Source organism: Indicator indicator, chromosome 3 (genome assembly GCF_027791375.1).
Source record: "Indicator indicator isolate 239-I01 chromosome 3, UM_Iind_1.1, whole genome shotgun sequence".
Lineage (NCBI taxonomy): Eukaryota > Metazoa > Chordata > Aves > Piciformes > Indicatoridae > Indicator > Indicator indicator.
The window spans coordinates 45,892,558-45,917,377 of NC_072012.1; the positions used below are offsets into that span (position 1 = coordinate 45,892,558).

At 43.0% G+C, this 24,820-nt stretch overlaps 1 protein-coding gene across 1 annotated transcript; it reads right to left on the minus strand.

Annotated features, from left to right (window-relative positions):
• Positions 1-292: 292 nt before the first annotated feature.
• On the minus strand, positions 293-24,395 carry NDUFA9 (NADH:ubiquinone oxidoreductase subunit A9). Its single transcript, XM_054399545.1, has 11 exons — positions 24,338-24,395; positions 20,065-20,235; positions 18,679-18,776; positions 18,395-18,486; positions 15,753-15,894; positions 13,201-13,303; positions 12,015-12,082; positions 10,508-10,584; positions 7,251-7,346; positions 3,544-3,610; positions 293-544 (listed from the first exon to the last, which is right to left on the minus strand). The coding sequence occupies exons 1-11, from the start codon at positions 24,393-24,395 to the stop codon at positions 374-376; spliced, it is 1,143 nt and encodes a 380-aa protein (XP_054255520.1). The 3' UTR covers positions 293-373.
• Positions 24,396-24,820: the final 425 nt, after the last annotated feature.

Consider the following 24,820-nt stretch of genomic DNA (forward strand, 5'->3'; position numbering starts at 1 on the left):
CAAGCTAGAGGAGGGGAGATTTAGATTAGATGTTAGGAAGAAATTCTTCACCACCAGGGTGTTGAGACACTGGAACAGGTTGCCCTGGGAGGTGGTGGAAGCCCCATCCCTGGAGGTTTTTAAGGCCAGGCTGGATGTGGTTCTGGGCAACCTAATCTAGTGGAAAGTGTCCCTGCCCATAACAAAGGGAGGCTGGAACTGGATGATCCTTGAGGTCCCTTCCAACCCTGACAGTTCTGTGATTCCGTAATTAAAAACACAACACTGGTGAAACACAGTTTATGTGATCTAATGTATTTTACTCAGTATGTACATAGTTCTCCCAATAAATTGAGTCATCCAAAAGCAGTTGAATTGACCACCTCAGCAGCTGTTACATGGGATAGGTCTTAGCTGGTTTTGCTTCCTCCAGCTCAGCGTCCAACCAGCGGAATCTGCGGTGACGGCGCAGGACTTCAATCGCTTTTTGTTCCAGAGGTGTTGGTTGAACACCAAGATCTTCTAAACCAGGAAGGTCACGAAGGGTCATGTCTGTTGTGTGAAACTTTTTAACCAAAAAAAAAAAAAAAAAAAAAGAAAAAGAAAAAGCAAGAGGAGAGGAAAAAAAATGATCCTTATCCCAAGGTTTTCTTTCACGGAAATAAACTAGCAGAAATCCATACTTCTAGAAACATTTTAATATGGCCCAAAACAAATCTCCTGGAACATTCTACTGACAATTGTCAAGGGTGTTCCCCCCCTAAAAAGACCCCCACAATAAAATACACTCATGCCACAAAAATGATCAGGGGGTTGGAGCACCTCTGCTACAAAGACAGGCTGAAGGAGCTGGGGTTGTTCAGCCTGGAGAGGAGGAGGCTCTGGGGAGTCCTAATAGCAGCCTGCCAGTACCTGAAGGGGGCTACAGGAAGGATGGAGAGAGACTGTTTACAAATGTCTGCAGGCCAAGGGGCAATGGCTTCAAACTAGAGAACTGCAGATTTAGACTGGATATTAGGAACAGGTTCTTTACCATGAGGGTAGTGGAACACTGGAACAAGTTGCCCAGGGATGTATCTGAGGCTCCATCCCTGGAGATATTCAAGGTCAGGCTCCACAAGGCTCTAAGCAGCCTGATCTAATTGAGGATGTCCCTGCTGACTGCAGAGGGGGTTGGCTAGATGACCTTCAGAGGTCCCTTCCAACCCAGACCATTCTATGATTCTATGATCTTGTAGATCTGAAGACCAAATACAAAATGTGGAGTCAGCCAACTGTGCACCAGTCCCAGTTCCTTTGCTGATTTTGATTCAGTATTTTTCCTTGGGAGGAGGAGAAGAATCAGTGTGGTCCTACAGAAGGATGACAGCACTGTATACCCTGACAGGAAATACAGATGTTCTGCATCTGGCAAAAAGTCCTTCAGGACTGAATAGCAGAGAGACATGCAGAAAGGGGCTTCATTTTCTCTCCATCAGATACACAGTATCAGTAAAATTACTGCACTGCAACCACAAAACTCAGCCAAATTTGTAATGGCACATTTGAACTGCAATTATATACATTCTGCTTTGCCAAGAAAATGTATGCTGAATTATTTACCTGGGTCACAACAACTCCCTGGTAAGCTACAGGTTTGGGGATGTCTGGTTGCAAAGCTGCAACTCAGAGAAGCACCTGGGGGTACTGGTTGGTAGTTGACTGAACATGAGTCAGCAGTGTGCCCAGGTGGCCAAGAAAGCCAATGGCATCCTGGCTTGGGTCAGAAACACTGTGGCCAGCAGGGACAGGGAGGTGATCATCCCCCTGTGCTCAGCACTGCTGAGGCCACACCTCGAGTGTTGTGTTCAGTTCTGGGCCCCTCACTACAGGAAGGACATTGAGAGGCTGGAGTGTGTCCAGAGAAGGGCAATGAGGCTGGAGAAGGGCCTGGAGCACCTGGTCTGTGAGAAGCATCTGAGGGAGTTGGGGTTGTGCAGTCTGGAGAAGAGGAGGCTGAAGGGAGACCTCATTGCTCTCTACAACTACCTGAAGTGAGGTTGGAGTGAGGAGGGGGCAGCCTCTTCTCCTTGATGGCAAATGACAAGATGAGAGGAAATTATTTCAAGCTCTGCCAGGCTGGATGTTAAGAAGTATTTCTTCACTGAAAGGATTCTCAAACATTGGAATGGTCTGCTCTGGGCAGTAGTGGAGTCACCATCCCTGAAGGTTTTCAAGCTCCAACCCACTGGTGAGATGGTAGAAGTGATTTTAATGCACCTTAAAGGCACTTGAACTTGCTAGTTACCTACCAGTGGGGAGCTTGCCCCCAGGCCATCACTTAGCTACACATTGCACATCCAATCTCTACTTTGGCTTTGCTGTTTTCAACAGTGTGGGTTTTGGGGGAGGGTGGCCAGGACACAGAAGCATGCAGCCTTGATCATTTAAGGCTGGGCCCTTCCCCCATCCCCATTACATTCTTTATTGCCATGCAACCCTCTCACCAGTTGTTTCAACCACTTCCTTAAATACATTTAGAGAAACATATTAACTATTATTCCTCCAACAATGATGGTGCAAAGACTACCACATAGTGATGCCTTCTATAAAACAGTTCTCTTGGTCCCTCTCTCTTACTATGCCTTTGTAAAACTACCTCACAGCTAAGTGGTGTGGTTGATAAAGTCTGAACAATGGGATGCCATCCAGAGGGACCTGGACAGGCTGGAGAGGTGGGCTGAGGAGAATCTCATGAGGGTAAATAAGGCAAAGTGTAAGGTCCTGTACCTAGATCAACAATCCTAGGTATCAACACAGGCTGGGGGATGATGAAACTGAGAGCAGCCCTGCAGAAAAGGACTTAGTGGTGCTGGTAGAGGAGAAGCTGGACAGGAGCCAGCAGTGTGCACTTGCAGTCCAGAAGATCAATGGCAGCCTGGGCTCTATCAAAAGCAGCATGGCCAGAAATGGAGAGACAGGATTCTGACACTCTGCTCTGGTGAGACCTCACCTGGAATACTGGAGCCCTCAACACAGGAAGGACCTTGACCTGATGGAGAAGGTCCACAGGAATGCCATGAAAATGATCAGGGGGCTGGAACACCTCTGCTGTGAGGAGAGGCCGAGGGAGCTTGGGTTGTTCAGCCAGGAGAAGGCTCCAGGGAGACCTAATAACAGCCTTCCAGTACCTGAAGGCTGCAGACGGACTGTTTCCAAAGGCTGGCACTGACAGGACAAGGGGAAATGGTTTGAAATTGGAGAAGAGGTGACTTAGATTGGATGTGAGGAACAAGTTCTTCACCATGAGGGTGGTGGAACACTAGAACATGTTGCCCAGGTGGGTAGCTGAGGCTCCATCCCTGGAGATATTCAAGATCCAGCTTGAGAAAGCTCTGAGCAACCTGACCGAGTGGAGGATGCCCCTGTTGACTGCAGTGGGGGCTGGAGCAGATGACTTTTGGAGGTCCCTTCCAACCCAAACCATCCTGTGATGCACACACATCTCAGTACTCCTTAAGTGCAAGTTAGAAATACACAATGAACTATTTCCCAAGAAGGATTTGTGGGTTGCCCTGCACTTACCCGGTCCACTTTGTCTCGTGTTAACCACGGCTCAAATGGATTCATCTCAAAGAATCTTGCAACTAGACTGTAACCAGAAAGATTATTGCAGAAGTACAGTCATTATTCAGAGGCACAGAAGAAAAGGAGAACTGGCAAAAAATATTTCACACCTAACAGACAGTGAGCAACAGCTTGTTCTGTAGCTGTTCTTGCACATTATGAATTCATTAAAGCAGTGAATGTGCCAGCCAGCAAGTTTTCAGTTGTGTGTCTGGTAACTTTTAACTGTTTGCTACTAAATTATTTCATCTCCTATTATTTTACTTTGGAAGAGAATGGAGAAGCAGGTATCTAGAAATAAAAATGAGTGTTGTTGGAGGAGGAAGTATGTAGAAATAAAAATGAGTGTTAGTGGAGAAGCAGGTATCTAGAAGTAAAAATGAGTGTTAGTGAAGGAGCAGGTATCTAGAAGTAAAAAGGAATGTTAGTGGAGGAGCAGGTATCTAGAAGTAAAAATGAGTGTTAGTGGAGGAGCAGGTATCTAGAAATAAAAATGAGTGTTAGTGGAGAAGCAGGTATCTAGAAGTAAAAATGAGTGTTAGTGGAGGAGCAGGTATCTAGAAGTAAAAATGAGTGTTAGTGAAGGAGCAGGTATCTAGAAGTAAAAATGAGTGTTAGTGAAGGAGCAGGTATCTAGAAGTAAAAAGGAATGTTAGTGGAGGAGCAGGTATCTAGAAGTAAAAATGAGTGTTAGTGGAGGAGCAGGTATCTAGAAGTAAAAAGGAATGTTAGTGGAGGAGCAGGTATCTAGAAGTAAAAATGAGTGTTAGTGGAGGAGCAGGTATCTAGAAGTAAAAATGAGTGTTAGTGAAGGAGCAGGTATCTAGAAGTAAAAATGAGTGTTAGTGGAGGAGCAGGTATCTAGAAGTAAAAATGAGTGTTAGTGAAGGAGCAGGTATCTAGAAGTAAAAATGAGTGTTAGTGGAGGAGCAGGTATCTAGAAGTAAAAATGAGTGTTAGTGGAGGAGCAGGTATCTAGAAGTAAAAATGAGTGTTAGTGGAGGAGCAGGTATCTAGAAGTAAAAATGAGTGTTAGTGGAGGAGCAGGTATCTAGAAGTAAAAATGAGTGTTAGTGGAGGAGCAGGTATCTAGAAGTAAAAATGAGTGTTAGTGAAGGAGCAGGTATCTAGAAGTAAAAATGAGTGTTAGTGAAGGAGCAGGTATCTAGAAGTAAAAATGAGTGTTAGTGGAAGAGCAGGTATCTAGAAGTAAAAATGAGTGTTAGTGGAGGAGCAGGTATCTAGAAGTAAAAATGAGTGTTAGTGGAGGAGCAGGTATCTAGAAATAAAAATGAGTGTTAGTGAAGGAGCAGGTATCTAGAAGTAAAAATGAGTGTTAGTGGAGGAGCAGGTATCTAGAAATAAAAATGAGTGTTAGTGGAGGAGCAGGTATCTAGAAGTAAAAATGAGTGTTAGTGGAGGAGCAGGTATCTAGAAATAAAAATGAGTGTTAGTTAAGGAGCAGGTATCTAGAAGTAAAAATGAGTGTTAGTGGAGGAGCAGGTATCTAGAAGTAAAAATGAGTGTTAGTGGAGGAGCAGGTATCTAGAAGTAAAAATGAGTGTTAGTGGAGGAGCAGGTATCTAGAAATAAAAATGAGTGTTAGTGGAGGAGCAGGTATCTAGAAGTAAAAATGAGTGTTAGTGGAGGAGCAGGTATCTAGAAGTAAAAATGAGTGTTAGTGGAGGAGCAGGTATCTAGAAGTAAAAATGAGTGTTAGTGGAGGAGCAGGTATCTAGAAGTAAAAATGAGTGTTAGTGGAGGAGCAGGTATCTAGAAATAAAAATGAGTGTTAGTGAAGGAGCAGGTATCTAGAAATAAAAATGAGTGTTAGTGGAGGAGCAGGTATCTAGAAGTAAAAATGAGTGTTAGTGGAGGAGCAGGTATCTAGAAGTAAAAATGAGTGTTAGTGGATGAGGAAAACAAAAAAAATCAACCTCCACATCCAACTCCCCACACACCAGAGTTCAGTCTTGCCTCCAATCTCTGCTCCCTAGTAGTGCAGGCAACAATCCAATTAGCCATCAAGTTTGATTCAATGCCTCCCTGAGAAAAAACATACTTGCTGACAACTAAATGACTTAACAGCCAGACAAACAAGATGATGGCATCTTGAGCAATCTGCATCTATAAAAAGGCTGAGGATTAGTATATTTGCAATTTCCAGATATGAAGTTTCCCTTGAAAGAATGAAGGTCTGACAGAGAGAAAAGAAAAAGTTAACTGAAGTTCCTGCTCAGTGTCTCAGCATCAAGACACTGAGCAGGACAAGACAAGAAGGAGGAATCTCTTACTCAAGTGCACCCCTGGTAGACTGGGTTGTTACTAGGTTACTGCACATGAACAGAACTAGGCTCATCCACTTTTTAGATGCACTCTTTCCTCAAAAATCTGAAATACCACTCATATTAGCCCACAAATTTTAGCATAATGTGCACTGCAGCAAAAGTGATTTAAACCTAACAAGTACCCCCACAGTTACTTTCTAAACAAGCTGCTTTGTGTCAGCTGAACCAAGTTCACCTGATGCCTCTACAGCAAAATCAGAAACAGACACAACAGTTCAAGATGTTTTTCTAGTATTGCTCATCACCAGTTCCAGGAATCCAGTGTTGAGTCCCATCAGCAGATTGGCAGAAGGCTTAGAGCACTGGTGACTTTTTTAGCTGATTTGAGTTTGCACCATACTGACCATAAAACTGACCAGGACCAGCAACCCAAACATTAACACATCTCAACCATGCTGAGGGCAACCTATGAAACAGCATTTACTGTTTGAGGTAGCCCTTCAAAAGGATGTGATGATGCTTGAAGGAATAGGCTCAGATTTATACTGCACTTTTTCATGCACTGTTACTCAGGACCTGCAAGTCAGCAAATCAGCTTCTATCCTCAGAGCCCCAAGGCCAAAAGATACAGCTGCGAGTAGCAGCTCAGTACATGAAAACAGAACCCTTGCAGCCCATCCATTATGTTCAACTGATTCTACATCCTTCTTTTTTTATCTTCTAATTCACTACCACCTTCTAAAGATGCTACTGCCTTCATATTGCAGACTAAAAAGAAAAATGCTTGCTGACCACTGCACTGCTTAAAATCCCAGGTCAAGATCTCAGAACAAATTTACCTCCAACGCTCAAATCAATAAAAAGGACTGAACTAAAACCAAAAAGTCAATCAATACTCATACCCACACTTATCCCAACTCTGCTCCCAGGGCAGCAATGCTTACCAGACTGGAAGGAACAGGTGACAACACCAACATCTTAAGGTGCTGCATAAAAGTCTGCCAGGGCCTACAATCAGCAACGTACAGAGAGATTTTCCCTATGGCACTATCAAAAGTTTTAGTTTGCTGTTATTGTTTCTACTTAGGACCTTTTGCTACTTCTTGACTCAAAACTACTCAGTGACTCTGCAATAAATAGGTTACATTGAGTTAATTCCAACTACACCTTCCACATAGGTGGAGGACTGAGGAGGTGCCTGTCCCTGAGCAGAGGCCTCAAGGCCAGATAATGAGCACCTAGGGAAAACCAGTTTCTACAAATCCTACCATGTTAAGCACCAAGAGGCAATATTAAACAACCAATGCAACAGTTAGTTATCCTTCTGTGCCAACTGGTGGATCCCAAGTTTCTTAGTGAAGGAAGGGTCCCACTTACTGGTAGAGAGGCCGTGGAAGTGGATAGGGAAGAAAGGTTCGAAAGGCAACGGCGTAGATGTATTCTACCATGTCGTACAGGAGGTATCGGTGAGGTCTGAAACACAAAGCCACAAACATCTAAGTTTACCTAATTTACCTCTAATGATTGCAGCAAGAGGCAAATTTTAAAGCCCTCCACCTCCAAGCCTACCAAGGACTTTTTTGGTTTGTTTTGTTTTCTTTTTTTTTTGCATCTAAGTTTGCCAGCTGTGTCATTGTTCTTACGAGAGCAGAACAAATTTTGGCTCTACAGATTCTGTGCCGTCTTCTCTGCGGTGGTTTTAGGCTGATGCCTAGGAAATTTTCCACAGATCTTGAGTGGAAAGTGGTAGAATGTAAATAAATTACCACTGGATGTAAAGGGAAAGGATTGATAAGGTTTAAATAATCCCATAGGCCTGGTAACTAACATGAAGTTAATTGTATAAACTATTCTCTCTTTCTCACCTCTTCTCTTGAGCTGATACTAGCTGGTGGCTTTTGCTTGGCTGTTGCTGACCTTGGCTGTGTTCTTCTTGTGGCTAAACGTGGTGAGTTGAAAATCCTCCCCCCCAACATTAACTTTGTCAGACCAGCCCAGTTGGAAGCAAATGGAAGCTGTATTTGCAGGCAAAACTACAATCTACAATGGAATGCAATGAATATGTACAAAATACAGAGGATTTACAATATTTACAGGTATTTACAATTAACAAACAGCACTAGGACCCCCCGATCAAAGACCAGAGGAGCTGCCACAGCCTCTCCCTCCCTGCGTCCCCCTTACCCCTCTGTACACAAGGGACAAGAGACAGAAGCAGAGATATTAGACTTAGCCAAAACAATGCAGCCAAGGTCAGCAAAGTCAGTTAGTATCTCCCAGAGCAAAGAAGAGGAGAGAGACATTGTTTTGGGAACCAAATCTTATGGCAGATATCTCTCCAATGGAATTATTTAGAATAATCATTATTTTCCTTTTTACATCCACCAGTAATTTATTTACATTTTTACCACTTTCTGTTCAAGATCTGTGAAAAGTTTTAAAGGCATAGCCTAAAACTACTACACTGAATAACAAATAAGCTACTCTCTGCTTTTCTCTTTTCCCTTGTACAGGGGGGAAGGAGGCAGAGAGGGGGAAGCTATTGGTAACCCCTTGGTTTTGTCCAGGGGGGTCCTTGTGTTGTTTATAAATCATAAATATATGTCAGTATCTTGTACATATTCCTTGCATTTCCTATTTCTAGATCTCAGTGTGCTTGTAAATATACCTTCACTTGCTTCCATCCCAAACTGAACTGGTCTGGCAATTTTATTTTGGAGGGTAGTCCCCCAAATGAGCTGGGGGATAATTTCAACCCACCACATTCTCACAGGTAATTAGTGACAGGACAAGAGGGAAGAACCTCAAGCTGCACCAGGGTAGGTTTAGGCTAGACATTTGGGAAAAGATTTTCACTAAAAGTGTAGTCAAACATCAGAACAGGCTGCCCAAGAAGGTGGCTGAGTCACTATCCCAGGAGATACTTAAGATTTGGCTCAAGAAAGCTCTGAGCAACCTGATCTAGTGGAAGATGTCCCTGCTCACTGCAGGGGGGTTGGACTAGAGGGCCTTTGGAGGTCCCTTCTAACCCAAACCATTCTATGACTCTAGCAGACAGCAAGCTCTAGAGAGCATTAGTATTCATGGCAGAATAATTATTACCAAGTGGATGAAACAAAACCTATGGTATGCAGGAATGAGTGGAATAGATTACAAAAAAACCCAAACCAACCACAACCAAATCTTCAGTCATTCAGAAACAGCAATGACACCACTAGCTATCATAGTTAGAATCCTATTCTACTACAGAGTAGGAAAAGGAAAAAAACGAAACAAAACAAACCCCAAAACCACAGAAAGAGAATATTCTTTTTTTCAAAATTATTAAAAATTTAAACTGGTAACTCCTTTAAAAAATAATAAAGTGTTTCATACAGCTTTCATCAAGGGATATGGGGTTACACCCCAGAGTTCCTTTGGTTTTCCAACACTCAAAGGGCCAAAGCCCAACTAGATATTAATTTGGCTTCAGCTATTAAAGAGAACAGGAAATGCTTCTACAAATATCCTAGCAACAAAAGGAGGACTAAGAAGAATCTCTGTCCTTTGTTGAATGCAGGGGGAAACACAGTGGTCAAGGGTAAGGAAAAGGCTGAGGTTTAAAAGATGCAGAGATGTGGGGCTGAGGGTAAGGGTTTAGTACCAGACTTGGTAGAGTTAGATAATGGTTGGACTCGATGATCTTGAAGGTCTTTTCCAACCAAAACAGTTCTGTGATTCTATCACCCCAGTGGTTTGAAAGCAACTTCACATTTTTGTTGCCAATCATAGTCCTTTCAGATCATTATTAGCTTTTTTCTCTTAATTTGCTAGGTTTTGAACAAAAGAAGTTGAAAGACCTGCTTGCTGGCAGAACACCAGCAGACAGCACACCTAGCCTAGCTGCCAGGAGAACGTCATCCTCAACAGCTCAGTTACAGCACTGCAGAAAGTGGCATTGCATGAGTAAAAGATGAACCAGCACTGCAGGAATAAAGAGCTGTGACTGCAACAGCATCACAAAATGAACATGGAAAAAAATGCTGTAATTTCAGATAAGCCTTCTGGAAAATCCAGATTATTAAACCATGTTTTTGGTGTCTAAGAGGGGATATGCACAAAAGCTGTTCAGCATCATCTGTATCTTGATTGGAAGCTTTTAAGGCCAGGCTGGATGGGGCTCTGGGCAACCTGATCTAGTGGAAAGTGTCCCTGCCCACAGCAGGGGGGTTGGAACTAGATGATCCTTGAGGTCCCTTCCAACCCTGAGAAGTCTGTGACTCTGTAATTAGCTACTGATTTCTTTATCAGTTCCAATGTTTTTATCCATTCTAATCCATTCTATTTCCAAGTGATTTCCACTTAGTTTTAGGAGAATTTTCTCCCAATCTATGTTGTCTAGCATGTTCTCCAAGACTGCCTACTTCTTTGTGCACACACACGCATATAACACTAAATGCAGTGGGGCCCAAACTAGGATTTTCAGTGTACTCACAATAACAGCTTGAGTCATTTTTCCTCCCAAAAAGGAGGTGGAATTTATTGCAGCTCAAACTGTGTGCATGGATGGAGAAATTAAATGTACTGTGCAGCATGCCAAAAAATGACACTAAAAAGAAGTACTTAAGTTAATTAGAATCAGAAAAATAACCTACCCAGCCAAGGCGTATGTTTTTCCTTTAGCATCAGGGTCCTTAATTGCATTAATTATTGCCTTTGCTACATCAACCACCTGTGAGAAACAAATTCAGACAATTACCAAGAGAAAAAGAAGAAAAAAAAAAAAAAAGGAATGCATGCATGCATTCCTCTTTCAGAAGCAAGGGGAAAATTGAAAAAGAACAAAACAAAACACAACAGACAGAGAAAGGATTGGGGATTGCCTTATTAAACACTTACAAAACACAACAGGCAGACAGAGAAAGGATTGGGGATTGTCTTATTAAACACTTACAAAACACAACAGGCAGACAGAGAAAGGATTGGGGATTGTCTTATTAAACACTTACAAAACACAACAGGCAGACAGAGAAAGGACTGGGGATTGTCTTATTAAACACTTACAAAACACAACAGGCAGACAGAGAAAGGATTGGGATTGTCTTATTAAACACTTACAAAACACAACAGGCAGACAGAGAAAGGACTGGGGATTGCCTTATTAAACACTTACAAAACACAACAGGCAGACAGAGAAAGGATTGGGGATTGTCTTATTAAACACTTACAAAACACAACAGGCAGCCAGAGAAAGGACTGGGGATTGTCTTATTAAACACTTACAAAACACAACAGGCAGACAGAGAAAGGATTGGGGATTGTCTTATTAAACACTTACAAAACACAACAGGCAGACAGAGAAAGGATTGGGGATTGCCTTATTAAACACTTACAAAACACAACAGGCAGACAGAGAAAGGATTGGGGATTGTCTTATTAAACACTTACAAAACACAACAGGCAGACAGAGAAAGGATTGGGGATTGTCTTATTAAACACTTACAAAACACAACAGCAGACAGAGAAAGGATTGGGGATTGTCTTATTAAACACTTACAAAACACAACAGGCAGACAGAGAAAGGATTGGGGATTGTCTTATTAAACACTTACAAAACACAACAGGCAGACAGAGAAAGGATTGGGGATTGCCTTATTAAACACTTACAAAACACAACAGGCAGACAGAGAAAGGATTGGGGATTGTCTTATTAAACACTTACAAAACACAACAGGCAGACAGAGAAAGGATTGGGGATTGTCTTATTAAACACTTACAAAACACAACAGGCAGACAGAGAAAGGATTGGGGATTGTCTTATTAAACACTTACAAAACACAACAGGCAGACAGAGAAAGGATTGGGGATTGTCTTATTAAACACTTACAAAACACAACAGGCAGACAGAGAAAGGATTGGGGATTGTCTTATTAAACACTTACAAAACACAACAGGCAGACAGAGAAAGGATTGGGGATTGTCTTATTAAACACTTACAAAACACAACAGGCAGACAGAGAAAGGATTGGGGATTGTCTTATTAAACACTTACAAAACACAACAGGCAGACAGAGAAAGGATTGGGGATTGTCTTATTAAACACTTACAAAACACAACAGGCAGACAGAGAAAGGACTGGGGATTGCCTTATTAAACACTTACATAGACTGGTTGCTTCACTGTCTTTTTGCCCAGAGAAATAAGAGGCACTCCAACAAACCAGCTCATGTCTGGCAGAAAGACACAGACATCACTTGAGTAAAACCACAGGATCAGAGAATGTTAGGGGTTGGAAGGGACCTCAAAAGAGCATCCAGACCAACCCTTCTGCCACAGCAGGATCACCTCGAGTAGGTCACACAGGCATGCAGCCAGGTGGGTTTGGAATGTCTCCAGAGAAGGACACTCCACAACCTCTCTGGGCAGCCTGTGCCAGGGCTCTGGCACCATCATAGGGAAAAAGCTTTTCCTTATGTTCTTGTGGAACTACCTCTGCTCCAGCTTGCCCCCATTGCCCCTTGTCCTGTCATTGGGCATCACTGAGCAGAGCCTGGATCTCTCCACACAACACTGCCCTGCACATGTTTATCAACAGGAATGTGATCACCCCTCAGGCTGCTCTGCTCCAAGCTAAAGAGCCCCAGCTCCCTCAGCATGTCCTCAGCAGGGAGATGTTCCACTGCCTTCAGAATCTTTGTGGCTCTGCACTGGATTCATTCAAGCAGTTCCCTGAGGTCCTTCTTGAACTGAGGAGCCCAGAACTGGGCACAATATTCCAGATGTGGCCTCACCAGGGCAGAGCAGAGGGCAAACAGAACCTCTCTTGACCACTAGGTCAGACTCGATCTCTGAGGTCTCTTCCAACCTGGTTGGTTGGTTGAGTCTGTAACCACAGCCCTTCTAATCCACCCCAGAATGGAATTGACCTTCTTGGCCACAAGAGCACACTGCTGGCTCATGGTCATCTTTCTGTCCACCAAGATTTCCAAGTCCTTTCCCCCAGAGCTGCTCTCCAACAGGTCAGTCCCCAACCTCTGGGGGTTGCTCTTTCCTAGATACAAGACTCTACACTTGTCCCTGCTGGATTTCATTGTTCCTCCTTGCCCAACTCTTCAGCCTGCCTAGGTCTGGCTTGAACAGCAGCACAGCCTTCAGCTGTCATCAGCAAAGACTAAGTAGATACAGAAAGCAGTCATGAGATGAAAATTTATGTTTCCCATTACACACCTTCAATTAAACAAAATATGGTACATTTCTGATAAAAAACACACCTCTCTGCAAATTCCATTTTCCCTCTGCACAAGAACACAAACCATACCTGGCTCTGTTATTTCAAGGGCATACATACTTGCATAATGATTGAGAAATCGGTCCTCTCTCCCAAACATCTCAGAGGGCTTCAAAATTATAGCACCTGGGAATTCTTCCCTCACTATTTTCTCTCCAACAGCCTATTATGCAATTAAAATGAATGCATTAGTTAGATTCAGCCTGAACAGAGCAGAAGAAGCCTTTTCAGAATTTAGTGCATCCTGACCTCAGCAGTGAAAGAAACAACACCCTCAGCAGCACAAAGATTATTTGTATCAGAGATATTTCATCTTTGAGATGCTATGCCCAGATAAAGATCTCAGCACATCCCAAAAGTCCCAGAAAAATGCAGACAATTTCTTCATTTTGAGATAGAATCATAGAATTGTTAGGGTGGGAAGGGACCTCAAGGATCATCCAGTTCCAATCCCCCCTTGCCATGGGCAGGGACACCTCACACTAGAGCAGGTTGCTCAGAGCCACATCCAGCCTGGCCTTAAAAACCTGCAGGGATGAGGCTGCCACCACCTACCTCCTCGGGCAACCTGTTCCAGTGTCTCACCACCCTGGTGGTGAAGAATTTCTTCCTAACATCCAATAAGAATCTGCCCATTTCTAATTTTGCTCTATACAGAATCATAGTATTATTCAGGTTGGAAAAGACCCTTGGGATCATCAGGTCCAACCATTAACCCTACTCTACTCACTCCTAAACTTATATCCCCCCAAGCACTGATGCAGTGCAGTCTCACTAGTCAAAGTGACACAAACTTCAAGTGGTTAAGGTCTAAAAAATATAAGAAGCCTAACCTAAAGACCTTTCTTGCTTATTTCAGATTAGAGCTTGGAAGAAAACAGGTTTACATAACCCCTACTGCATTATCAGAACACTCTAAGAACTTGCTAAGTACAGTTAGAACTTTCAGTGGCAGCTACCTTCCACAAGTGGTCAATAGAGCACTCCCTAATTATCCTATAGAGTTGTGGTTACACACTGAGAGTTACCAAACCTTAACCCCAGTTTCAAAAGAAAAACTAAAGAGAAGGCAGAGTACAGTGAGCTCCAACCAAGCAAAAACAGCTGAACCTGGCTAGATTTAAAAAGAGTAAAATGGTTCCATTAAAAAGAGTTATCACTAATAAAAAATTATACCTCCTAATATGAAAAAAAAGTAATAGGATACCAAAGCAGACTTTTTTTTTTCTGTACAAAAGCAGGTAACAATTCCACTCCAAGGGCCTCTGATTGTGATACTCACCTGTCTTTGCAGCATTTGCTTTGGCATCAACTATGTAATTTGCTAGGTCATTCCAGCCTTAGATGCAAGACCAAGTTGGATGAGGCCTTGAGCAACCTGGTCTCATGGAAGGTGCCCCTGCCCATGGCAGGGGGGTTGGAACTGGATGATCTTCAAAATCCTTTCCAAGCTAAACCATTTTCTGAATCTATCAACCAGATGTCAAGCCATTACACTGGTTCCTCTTCCTTAATGACAATAATTTTAGATGCAAAGATATTCAAAGATTTTTTTTTTCAGGAATATAAGAATTATTTCCCTCCAAAACACATGAAATTCCAAGGAGGATTTCTAGCTCCAATAAGCACAGTAACTCGAAAATTTCTCAGCTGCAGAAAATAGAATCACAGAATGTTAGGGGTTGGAAGGGACCTCCAGAGATCGTCCAGTCCAACCTCCACTGCCAAAGCAGGATCACCTAGGGCAGGTCTCACAGGAGCACTGCTAGGCAGGCTTTGAAAGTCTCCAGAGAAGAAGATGCCATAACATCTCTGGGCAGCCTGTTCCTGTGGTGCTCTATCACCCTGACTATAAAGAAGTGTCTCCTCACGTTGAGGTGGACCTCCTGTGTTCTAGCTTGTACCCACTGTTCCTTGTCCTATCCCTGGGCACCACCAAAAAGAGCCTGGCAGCAGTCTTGACACCTACCTCTCCAGACTAAACAGCCCCAGGGCTCTCAGTCTTTCTCCGTAAGACATGTTCCAATCTCTTTATCAGCCTTGTGGCTCTCCATTGGATTCTCTGCAGCAGATCCCTGTCCCACTTGAACTGGGGAGCCCAGAACCGGACACAGTATTCCAGGTGTGGTCTCACCAGGGCAGAGTAGAGAGGAAGGAGAACCTCCCTAGCCCTGCTGGACACGCTTTTCTTAACGCACTCCAGGATCCCATTGACTCTCTTGGCCTCAAGGCCACATTGCTGTCCCATGGAGAATTTGCTGTCCACCAGGACTCCATAGGTCTTTCTCCACAGAGGTGCTTTCCAGCAGGACAACCCCTGCTCTGCACTGGTGCCTGCTATTATTCCTCCCCAGATGCAGGACTCTGCACTTGTCCTTACTGAACTTCATGAAGTTTGCCTTCACCCAGCTCTCCAGCCTGTCCAGATCTTCTGGATGGCAGCACAGCCTGATAGGGTAGCAGCCACCCACCCTCAGTGTCCTAACATCATAGTAAATTCATAAACTGATTTCCTTCAATTAGACTCAGTTGGAGGGCAAAAAAAGCCCCAAGCCCCTAATTTGTATAAAGCAACCTCTCAGAAAATATATTCAAAATTACTCCAGACTTACTTTATTCCTAAGGTATTTGGAAGGACTCTTCAGGCTAGCATTCAAGTGAGAGATATGAATGAATGTTTCCACTCCAGCTTCTCTACTTATCTGTGCAAGGCTTCTAGGAATATTTACAAATTCATCTTCAAAACTGAAGTTTCTAAAAAAAAAAAAAAAAAAAAAAAAAGGCAAAAAAGCCCCCAAATTTTACTTTCAGAGCAACCAACTTTCAGTGCCTGCCTACCAACTGTTTAGCAATCATTACATATCATTTGGATGTATTTCAAATACTTCTCTTAATGCTCTTTGTTAGAAATTGAGTTTTCTTTTATGAGGGATTATTCATATCATAAAAACTAGAGGTAAGTGAAATGCAACAGCAAGCTTCAATTACAGTTTTAATATTGTCTCTTTTTCACCTGTTAAATCAGTATGGGCAAACCCTCTCACCCACTTATTTGTGACTAACAGAAAACTCTTCCCAAGTGGAAATGATTTTTTTAAGAGAAGTGCTGCATCCTGAAATCTGCAGGAAGCCTTTCTTACAACACCTGTTAAAAATTCAGCTTCTTTTGATGTGCTCAATTGCACTACAAGAAACAAAACAAAACAAAACCCCCAAAGCTCCAAAATTCTGAGCAGTCTAGGGCAGATGCCAGGCATGGGGGAAGTGGACAAAGCCCAAAGAACACACATTTGCTTATGCAAATGGAGGATTTTACATTGACAGCACAGTTTGAGCCATTTCATAGCAGCTGCAAGAGACTTCAAGAGAAGCATGCAGAAAGAACAAGTCCAATCATATGGCATTCAAGGGGCCTAAATTAGGGGGGTTTAACTGTAATCTAGTTTGGCACCTGATCAAGAACAATACAGAAGCTCTGCCTCCAAGCAGAACTGACACTATAGGCTGGCAACAAGTGCAAAATTCGTTCCAACTATCCCAAGACTGCACGAAAAGTAAATTGGCTGCTCATGTCTTTATATTGTCCTTGTAAGCACCCCACTCCATCTTCTCCACTTGCTTTGGGTAACAAACATCTTGTTCAAATGCCTCTCTCGCTGTTCTTATCTACTCCCACAGCTCTTCAGATCCCACTGGAGTCTAAAGAAAGCCTCAAAAATAAAAAAAGTTATTTTTGACCCGTCAATAACTAATCTGATCCTGGGAACCATCCCTCCTGTTCTACTCACAAAAATAGATTTTGGAAACATAGAAGAAGGAACAACATCCCTCCTGTAACTATGGAGTCCTCAAACAACATAGTACACACAGTTGAGGCTGTACACCACTACTAAGCAAGGAAGAAAGTTTTTAATGGCAGGCTTTCCTTTTTTTGACTGATCTGATCTTTGGGTTTTTTTTCCCCCTTCCCTCCTTAAATTTTTCATAGACCTTGGGATGATCACAACGGTTAGCCTGACCTCGTGTTTAACAGACCACAGAACTTAATCTCAGGGTTCCAACACCACCTCTGGTTATCAACAGGTATAAAATACGTGATGACAACATCATGCAATGCAGTGGTTAAGTTTTGGAATGTCCAAAAATCTTTAGCATGTGCTAAGATTCCTCTGCTTTTGAATCTGTTCAAACCACCCAGAGCCACAAAGCTTTGGGTGAGATTAAACTGATACTAAACTTTTTGTTGCTGTTGTCACACATCTTTTCAATAACAGAAAAACCTCTCCCTCATATAAATCAGACTTTTCACATGAGACCAGATATTTTAAAGGAGGAAGTACACATGAAATATGCCTGTGAATGATAAAGAGAGATTACATTTCCTTGGGCCAATTGCACAACCTTTCTTGTCTTCTCTCTCCCTCATATTACAAAGAAAAGGGGGGGAAGAATGAGAAAAGGGGAGAAGAAAGAGAAAGGGGGGAAGAAGGAGAAATGGGGGGGAAGAAAGAGAAAGGGGGGGAAGAAAGAGAAAGGGAGGGGAAGAAAGAGAAAGGGGGGGAAGAAAGAGAAAGGGGGAAGAAAGAGAAAGGGGGGAAGAAAGAGAAAGGGGGGAAGAAAGAAAGGGGGGGAAGAAAGAGAAAAGGGGGGAAGAAATAGAAAGGGGGGGAAGAAAGAGAAAGGGGAGAAAAAATAGAAAGTGTGGGGAAAATAGGAAGGGGGGAGGGGGGAATAGAAAGCAGAGGAAAAATAAAGGAGGTTATTAGAGGTATTTTATCCTAAAATCAATATGGGAATTTTTAATAGATTTTTAAAAAGAACTCTTTTTAAAAATGATGAGAAGAAAATGTATATGTAGCTAACAGTGTCTGTGCCAAAATTCTATCAAGGAATGCTGCTATTAATCATAACCTCAGGGACTCTCCATTAGCTATTGCTGTTTATTAACATTTACCAGAGACCAGGAAAAGCTTGATCATAGTTTATTCTATTAGGCTACAATTCATCACTATGCTGAAGGCACAGGACAAAAGCCCACTTCTGAAATCATGTAAATAGAACCTGATGAGCCTCTGCCAGCTACAAGGCGGCACCCATGAAACATTTGTAAGCTGTAGCAAAGCAGCACATCGAACCCTGACAGAACAAAAGCTAGGAAATTATTGAAAGAATGCACTTCTTTAGAGCAGATCATAACTACATCCAAAGCCTGATCCAAATCTAACTATACAGAGAGGAAAAAAAAAAATATTACTTTGTTTCCCATTCCTTTCCAACAAGATTAATGACCACATTGCTGTGCTCCACAGCTCTTCGGATAGAGTCTTTGTCCTTACAGTCCCACTCCTGCAACCAGAGCATCAAACAGGAAAAAAAAAAAAAAAGAGATAACGTGTAAATAGGCACAATCAAAGACAGCTCTTTCACACCATTGCCATTTAGAGGCTAAACAATAGCTGCAGTTGTGACTTTGAGAATGATTAACAGACTTCCTTGTATAGCAATGGTATTGTATTTGATCTAAAGCCAAAGCCTTACTAAGAAGAGAAGTTGCCCCAGGTCACCCATGGGCCGCAGATACATAAGGTCATACTGATCACAGCGATAGGGGATGATGACTTGGGATCCAATGCGACCTAGGCATTCAAAACAAAGAAAAAAGTTTCATTTAGTTCAACCTACTACATAATACTAAGTAGATGAACTTCTGAAGACACAAAACATTAAAGCACACCAAATCCACCACAAAGATATATTGAATGGTTATCTGCAAAGCTAAAAGTAGAATTCCGCTACGTTTGTCAATCTCCATGACTGGAATTTTCACACAGGGACATACTTGAGTGCTTGGGCTTGGAAGACAAAATATAGAGGCATGCAAGAAGCTTGTTAACAAAGATCAACAGAAAAAAAGCCAGTGTGGTCTATGAATATCATACAATACCTACCAATAGCTACCTATCCATCTAAGGATATTTACTTCCCATGTGTCACATCTAAGGATATTTACTTCCCATGTATCACATCTAAGGATATTTACTAGCAATGTGTCACATCGAAGGATATTTACTGCCAATGTGTCATATCTAAGGATATTTACTGCCAATGTGTCACATCTAAGGATATTTACTGCCAATGTGTCACATCTAAGGATATTTACTGCCAATGTGGCATATCTAAGGATATTTACTGCCAATGTGTCACATCTAAGGATATTTACTTCCAATGTGTCATATCTAAGGATGTTTACTACCAATGTGTCACATCTAAGGATGTTTATATTAAAATACATTGGGTGGTGGAAATATATTGGGAGGCATTCGAGACCCCTTCCCTGGAGATATTCAAGGTCAGGCTTGCCAAGGCTCTGAACAACCTGATCTAGTGGAGGATGTCCCTGCTGACTGCAAGGGAGATGGACTAGATGACCTTTGGAGGTCCCTCCCAGCCCAAACCATTCTATGATTCTATTCTTAGCTGCACGGAAAGGAGAAGGGGAAAAAAAAAGGAAGAGTTATTTTCTAAAGACTTAAACTCAAAAGGGCAATTTTAAAGATTTTAAGATTTTAAATGTTTGCAAAGTCCTGCAAACATTTTAGGAAAATGTCCCAGTAAGCCCAGAAGAAGAAAAATTAAATATATGCTTGGACCTCAGATCTGCATTCAGCAGACTGGAAAACAGTACTTGAAGGAGAATTACTTATTTTAATGACTTTATTCTTCAAGAGCTTCTGAATTTCCTAGATTAAAAATATTTTACTCATTGTCACATCTTGGATCTTTAGCAGACCAAACACTACGAAAGCATTGCACAAAACATCTTTTAAGATCCACAATGCCAGAGAGATTTCTAGATTATCCTGCAACCAGTTTTGTTAAACACATCATACCATTTTTTTTGGTAGTACCAGTGGGGAACGTTACCTAAACGGTTGACAACGTAGCGTCCTAGGAATCCTGTGGCTCCAAAGACAGTGGCCACGATGCCACTGACAGAGGATCGTCCACTTCTTCCATGAGGGATCACTGCATGATGAACTTGGCGGTGCTGCTGTAACACAGAAGGTGCTGCAGCCAACACAGAAATGCCAGGGCCTGCAACACAAAATGGGAGGGAGCACGTGGAATCAGCTAAAAGCAGCGCCAAGCCACAGTTCACATTATTCTTCTCACTACAGATCCATTTTCTTGAGTCTCCTTCAGTGGAATTTCCCAGGTCAAGACTCCTGACAGGCTATTTGAGAGACACCTGAATAGGTCAGAGGACAGCAGGCCTGGGAGAGCTGTTGATAAAAGTCAAAGACCAAGCTAAGACACAAAAAAAGGGGCAGAGCAAGGTTATCAGTTCCTGAACAGTAAGGCAGGCTAGCATTAGTACTTGATGTATAAGGTGAAGCACAGAGGCTAAGCAAATAAATAGTACAGGTCCCACCCAAGTACATCCACATGCTGCCCCCAAACCTGGATGAGAACTATAGGACAAAGACCTCAGAACCACTCCACTTGCAGCTAACTAGACTTTTTCCCTCACCTAAACACCTCAGCCTAAACACAGCAGACCCAAATGTTGGAAAAGGCAGCAATCCTCCTATGTCATAGCTCTGGAGCAAAGGGCAATGAAGAGATGCAAAGAGTCAGATCCATGATGCACCCAATAATACCTCAAAGCTGTTCCTTTTCTCAAGGAGCTATGAAAAGTTGAAAGCCATGGAAATAGAACATCTCTAGGATATCAACACAAATTGACAAGGTAGCTCCAACAGGGAGTTTGGAATGAAGAAACATATGTCTTCCCCAACTAAGCTAGCCAAACCAAGACACAAAATGGTTGTAGAGGGATTTTTGAAACTTGGTAAGTTTTTAGTGTCACTACTACATGTCCATGCTCATAAAAAGACAGAACAAATTAAATATGGAGTGCAAAAACACATTACAGACACAAGGCTCCAAGAGTTGGGGCTGATCAGCCTGGAGAAAAGAAGGTGTCAGGGAGACCTCACAGCAGCCTTCCAGTCCCTGAAGGGGGTCTCCAAGAACACCAGGAAAGGACTTTTTCCAAAGGCTTGTAGTTATAGGATGAGAGAGAATGGATTGAAGCTTGAGAAGGGTAGATTTTGACTAGATATTAGGAAAAAAAAATTCTTTACAGTGAGGGTGGAGAGATACTGGAACAGGTTGTCCAGGAAAGTTGTGAATGTCTCCTCCCTGGAGGTGTTCAATCCCAGGCTGGATGAGGGCTTGAGTAATCTGATCTAGTGTAAGTAGTGTAGTGCAGGGGGTTTGGAACTAGATAATCTTTTAAGGTCCCTTCCAACCTAAACCACTCTATGAAGCTATGACTCAGGCTGGAGCAGACTATTGTAGTCACTAGAAGCTGTCACTAGAAAACTAGCTTGAGGAAACATATATAAAATATATCACATACATCTACAAACCAGAAATCTAGTAACCAATGTTCTGACTTTCAGCACGTCACAGTTATAAGCATTTCCTGAATCACAGAATGACAGAATGATAGGAGTTGGAAAGGACCTCTGGAGATCATCTAGTCCAACCCCCTTGCAGAGCACACTCACCTAGAGCAGGCTGCACAGGACAGCATCCAGGTAGGTTTTGAATGACTCCAGAGATGGAGGTTCCAACAACACTCTGGGCAGCCTGTTCCAGCGCTCTACCATCCTCAGTGTAAAAAAGCTTTTCCTCGTGTTTAGATAGAGCTTCTTATGTTCAAGATTGTGCCCATTACCTCTTGTCCTGTAACTGGGCACCACTGAAAAAGACTGGCCCCATCCTCCTGACACCCACCCTTGAAGTACTGATGAGATCCCTCCTCAGTCTTCTCTTCTCCACACTAAGTCCCAAGTCTTTCTCCATAAGAGAGACATTCCTTCTCTCCTAATCATTTTTGTAGCCTTTTGCTGTACCCACTCAAGTAATTCCCTTACAATAGGGAGCCCAGAACCTTCCTAGACCTACTGGCTCATGGTCATCTTTTTGCCCACCAGGACTCCCAAATCTTCCTCCAGAGTGCTTTCCAGCAGGTCAGCCCCTAACCTGTAAGGATACAGGGGGTTATTCTTCCCTAGGTGCAGTACTCTAGACTTGCCCTTATTGAATTTCACAAGGTTTCTCCTCTGTCCAACTCTCCAGCCTGTCCAGGTTACTCTGGATGGCACCACAGCCTTCTGTTGGGTCAGCCACCCCTCCCAGTTTTGTAAAGCATAACACAGAGACGAACCAAAACCAAAACCAAACCAAAACCAAAACAACCAATCAAAAAAATCAATTCTTCAAAACCTGAAGCTACACAGTATGCAGAGGTGGTGAAAGAGACAGCCCAACATGAACATGACAGAGCAGGACCAGAGGAGGGCCACGAAGATGATCAGAAGAGCTGGAACACCTCTGCTACAAGAACAGGCTGAGGAAACTGGGGTTGTTCCTCCTGGAGCAGAGAAGGCTCCACGGAGACCTAATAGCAGCCTTCCAGTACCTGAAGGGGGCTTCTAAGAAGGCTGCAGGGAGACTGTTTCCAAAGGCCTGTAGTGACAGGACAAGGGGCAATAGTTTGAAATTAGAGAAGAGTTGGGTTGGACTCAATGATCTCTTTGGGTCCCTTCCAACCTCTGACATCCTGTGATCCTGTGAAGAGTAAGCTTAGATTGGATGTCAGAAAAAAGTTCTGCACCATGAGGGTGGTGGAACACTAGAACAGGATGCCCCAAACCTGGAGATATTCAAGTTCAGGCTCAACAAGGCTCTGTGATCTGATCTGAACTAGTGGAGGATGTCCCTGCTGACTGCAAGAGAGGTGGACTAGATGACCTTTGGAGGTAACAACATCTCAGTCCATGTGAACCCACATAAGAAAATTAACTAGACGAAAAGAAAATACTCATGTCTTTTAACTACTTTGTGGCTTTTTTGCTGCTATTTCTGCAAAACTGTTGGTGAAAGTCTTTCCATGATGCTATCACTGTCATGCTAACAAGTAACATCTAATAACTGTTTCGTATTCTCCCACCTTTGTGGAAGGCAACCTGTTGCTGCCTTTAGTGGTTGCAGGGTCTTTAGTGGTGTACATCTTTTCTTGTTCTTTACCTGTACAAGACCTGTCACAAATTATCAGCAGCTATGTGTTCAACTACTAATATACTATTAAAAAGGTTACAATTTAAGGGTATCCATGAGACTTAAAGAAAGCAGGTTACATGTTCTCATACTGATTCACAATCAGTAAAGGACCCTGCACAAAGTATGAAGCCCTATCAAAATGAAACATAAGAGTAACTCAGGATAATATAACTTAGAAGAACCATACAGCTTTCATAACCCTTGTCAGCCCCTCCAGACTAAGCAGCACTGCTTAAAGCTCTGTGCTCCTGTGAAACCCAAACTTTCATGGGGGGGAGGGGGGGGGGGGGTGTTCTTTCCCAAAACAGTAGAATCTAATCTTTGCTAACCAGAGTCTATTTGTCATTAGGGAAGTTAACTTTTACAAGCCATATTTTAAGCTTCTGTTTGAATTAAAACTCAAATAGTCACAGTAAACCAGAACCACCTTTTTCTTGAAAATACACATTGATCCAAAGTATGGTACATTCCTTCCTCTTCATTATCAACTAACAAAGCCTCTTTGCCATCTCCCACTTTGCCCAACAGAGGAGCATGTGCTGGAACAATTTAACTAAAAAATGGTTCTATTTTGGTAGCAAAGACCCAAACACAAGCTTTAAATATAGTTTCAGTACTTTAGCACGCTTATAGACCATGGACAAAGCATCACGATCATCTAGAAAATCGTAAAAGGAATGCAGAGTTTTAGGGCAGTATTTATTTGCTGAGATTCTGACAGTTCCAGAGAGACAATATCCTGTACAGCTACACCGGTAGCCTGAGCCAATCCCATGCACCCCCCTAAGCTACGAACTGCAGCTGCCTAAAAAAAGTGGAAGGCGGAAAACCGATCACTTCTGGCGCAAGTTATTTCAGTCAGCTGCTTTTCAGACGCTGGTCTGAGAGCTCCCTCCCCCAAGCTCTACTCCGGGGAAACCTCTGTGAGAGAAGGGAGGCCCGCGGGCAGGGAGTGGGCACGACACCGTACAGAATCGGGCAGAGAGCACAAGAGCTGCCTGAGTCCCCACTGCAAGGAGAGGCGGAGACCCGGCATCAACCTCTCGTCGGCGGTGACACTCACCTGCCCTTGGCAACAAGAGGCCGCGACGAGCGCTACACCCGCGAGCTACGGCCGCCATCTTGCCTTACCCACCAACCCCCGCGGCAGACGGCAAGCGGGCAGGGCCAAACTTCCCCCCCCCGACTGCGTGCTCAAGCGCAACCGACTGGACAGGGAATATTTCTAGCCATTTGGACAGATTTTAAAACACGCGGTTTTGACTCAGCTTCTGTTCTGACAGAGCTGTGTCTTAGCAGCTGGGCTGGGATTTGGGGCAAAATTCTGGATCCGCTGTGAACTCTGATCATCTCCAGATCTCAGCCATGACATGCTCTTTGCTTTGCTGTGTAGGCCAGGTGCACACCAAACTAAACATGCTCGTCCCTTTATGCTGGTAGCTGGGAATGACAGCAAAAGGCCCTTGCTGCATCTCACCTCCCCCAACAAAGGGCTCTTTCCACTTAGAATCATAGAATGGTCTGGGTCAGAAGAGACCTCCAAAGG

Bases quoted from the DNA above. Each gene is read 5' to 3' on its own strand.
- NDUFA9 (XM_054399545.1), bottom strand. From the start codon at position 24,395: ATGGCGGCCGTAGCTCGCGGGTGTAGCGCTCGTCGCGGCCTCTTGTTG. The intron at 10,585-12,014 runs GTAAGTGTTTAA...TGTTTCTCACAG, and splicing joins CAGTGAAGCAACCAGTCTAT to GTGGTTGATGTAGCAAAGGC. The intron at 545-3,543 runs GTAAGTGCAGGG...TTGGTTAAAAAG, and splicing joins CACGAGACAAAGTGGACCGG to TTTCACACAACAGACATGAC.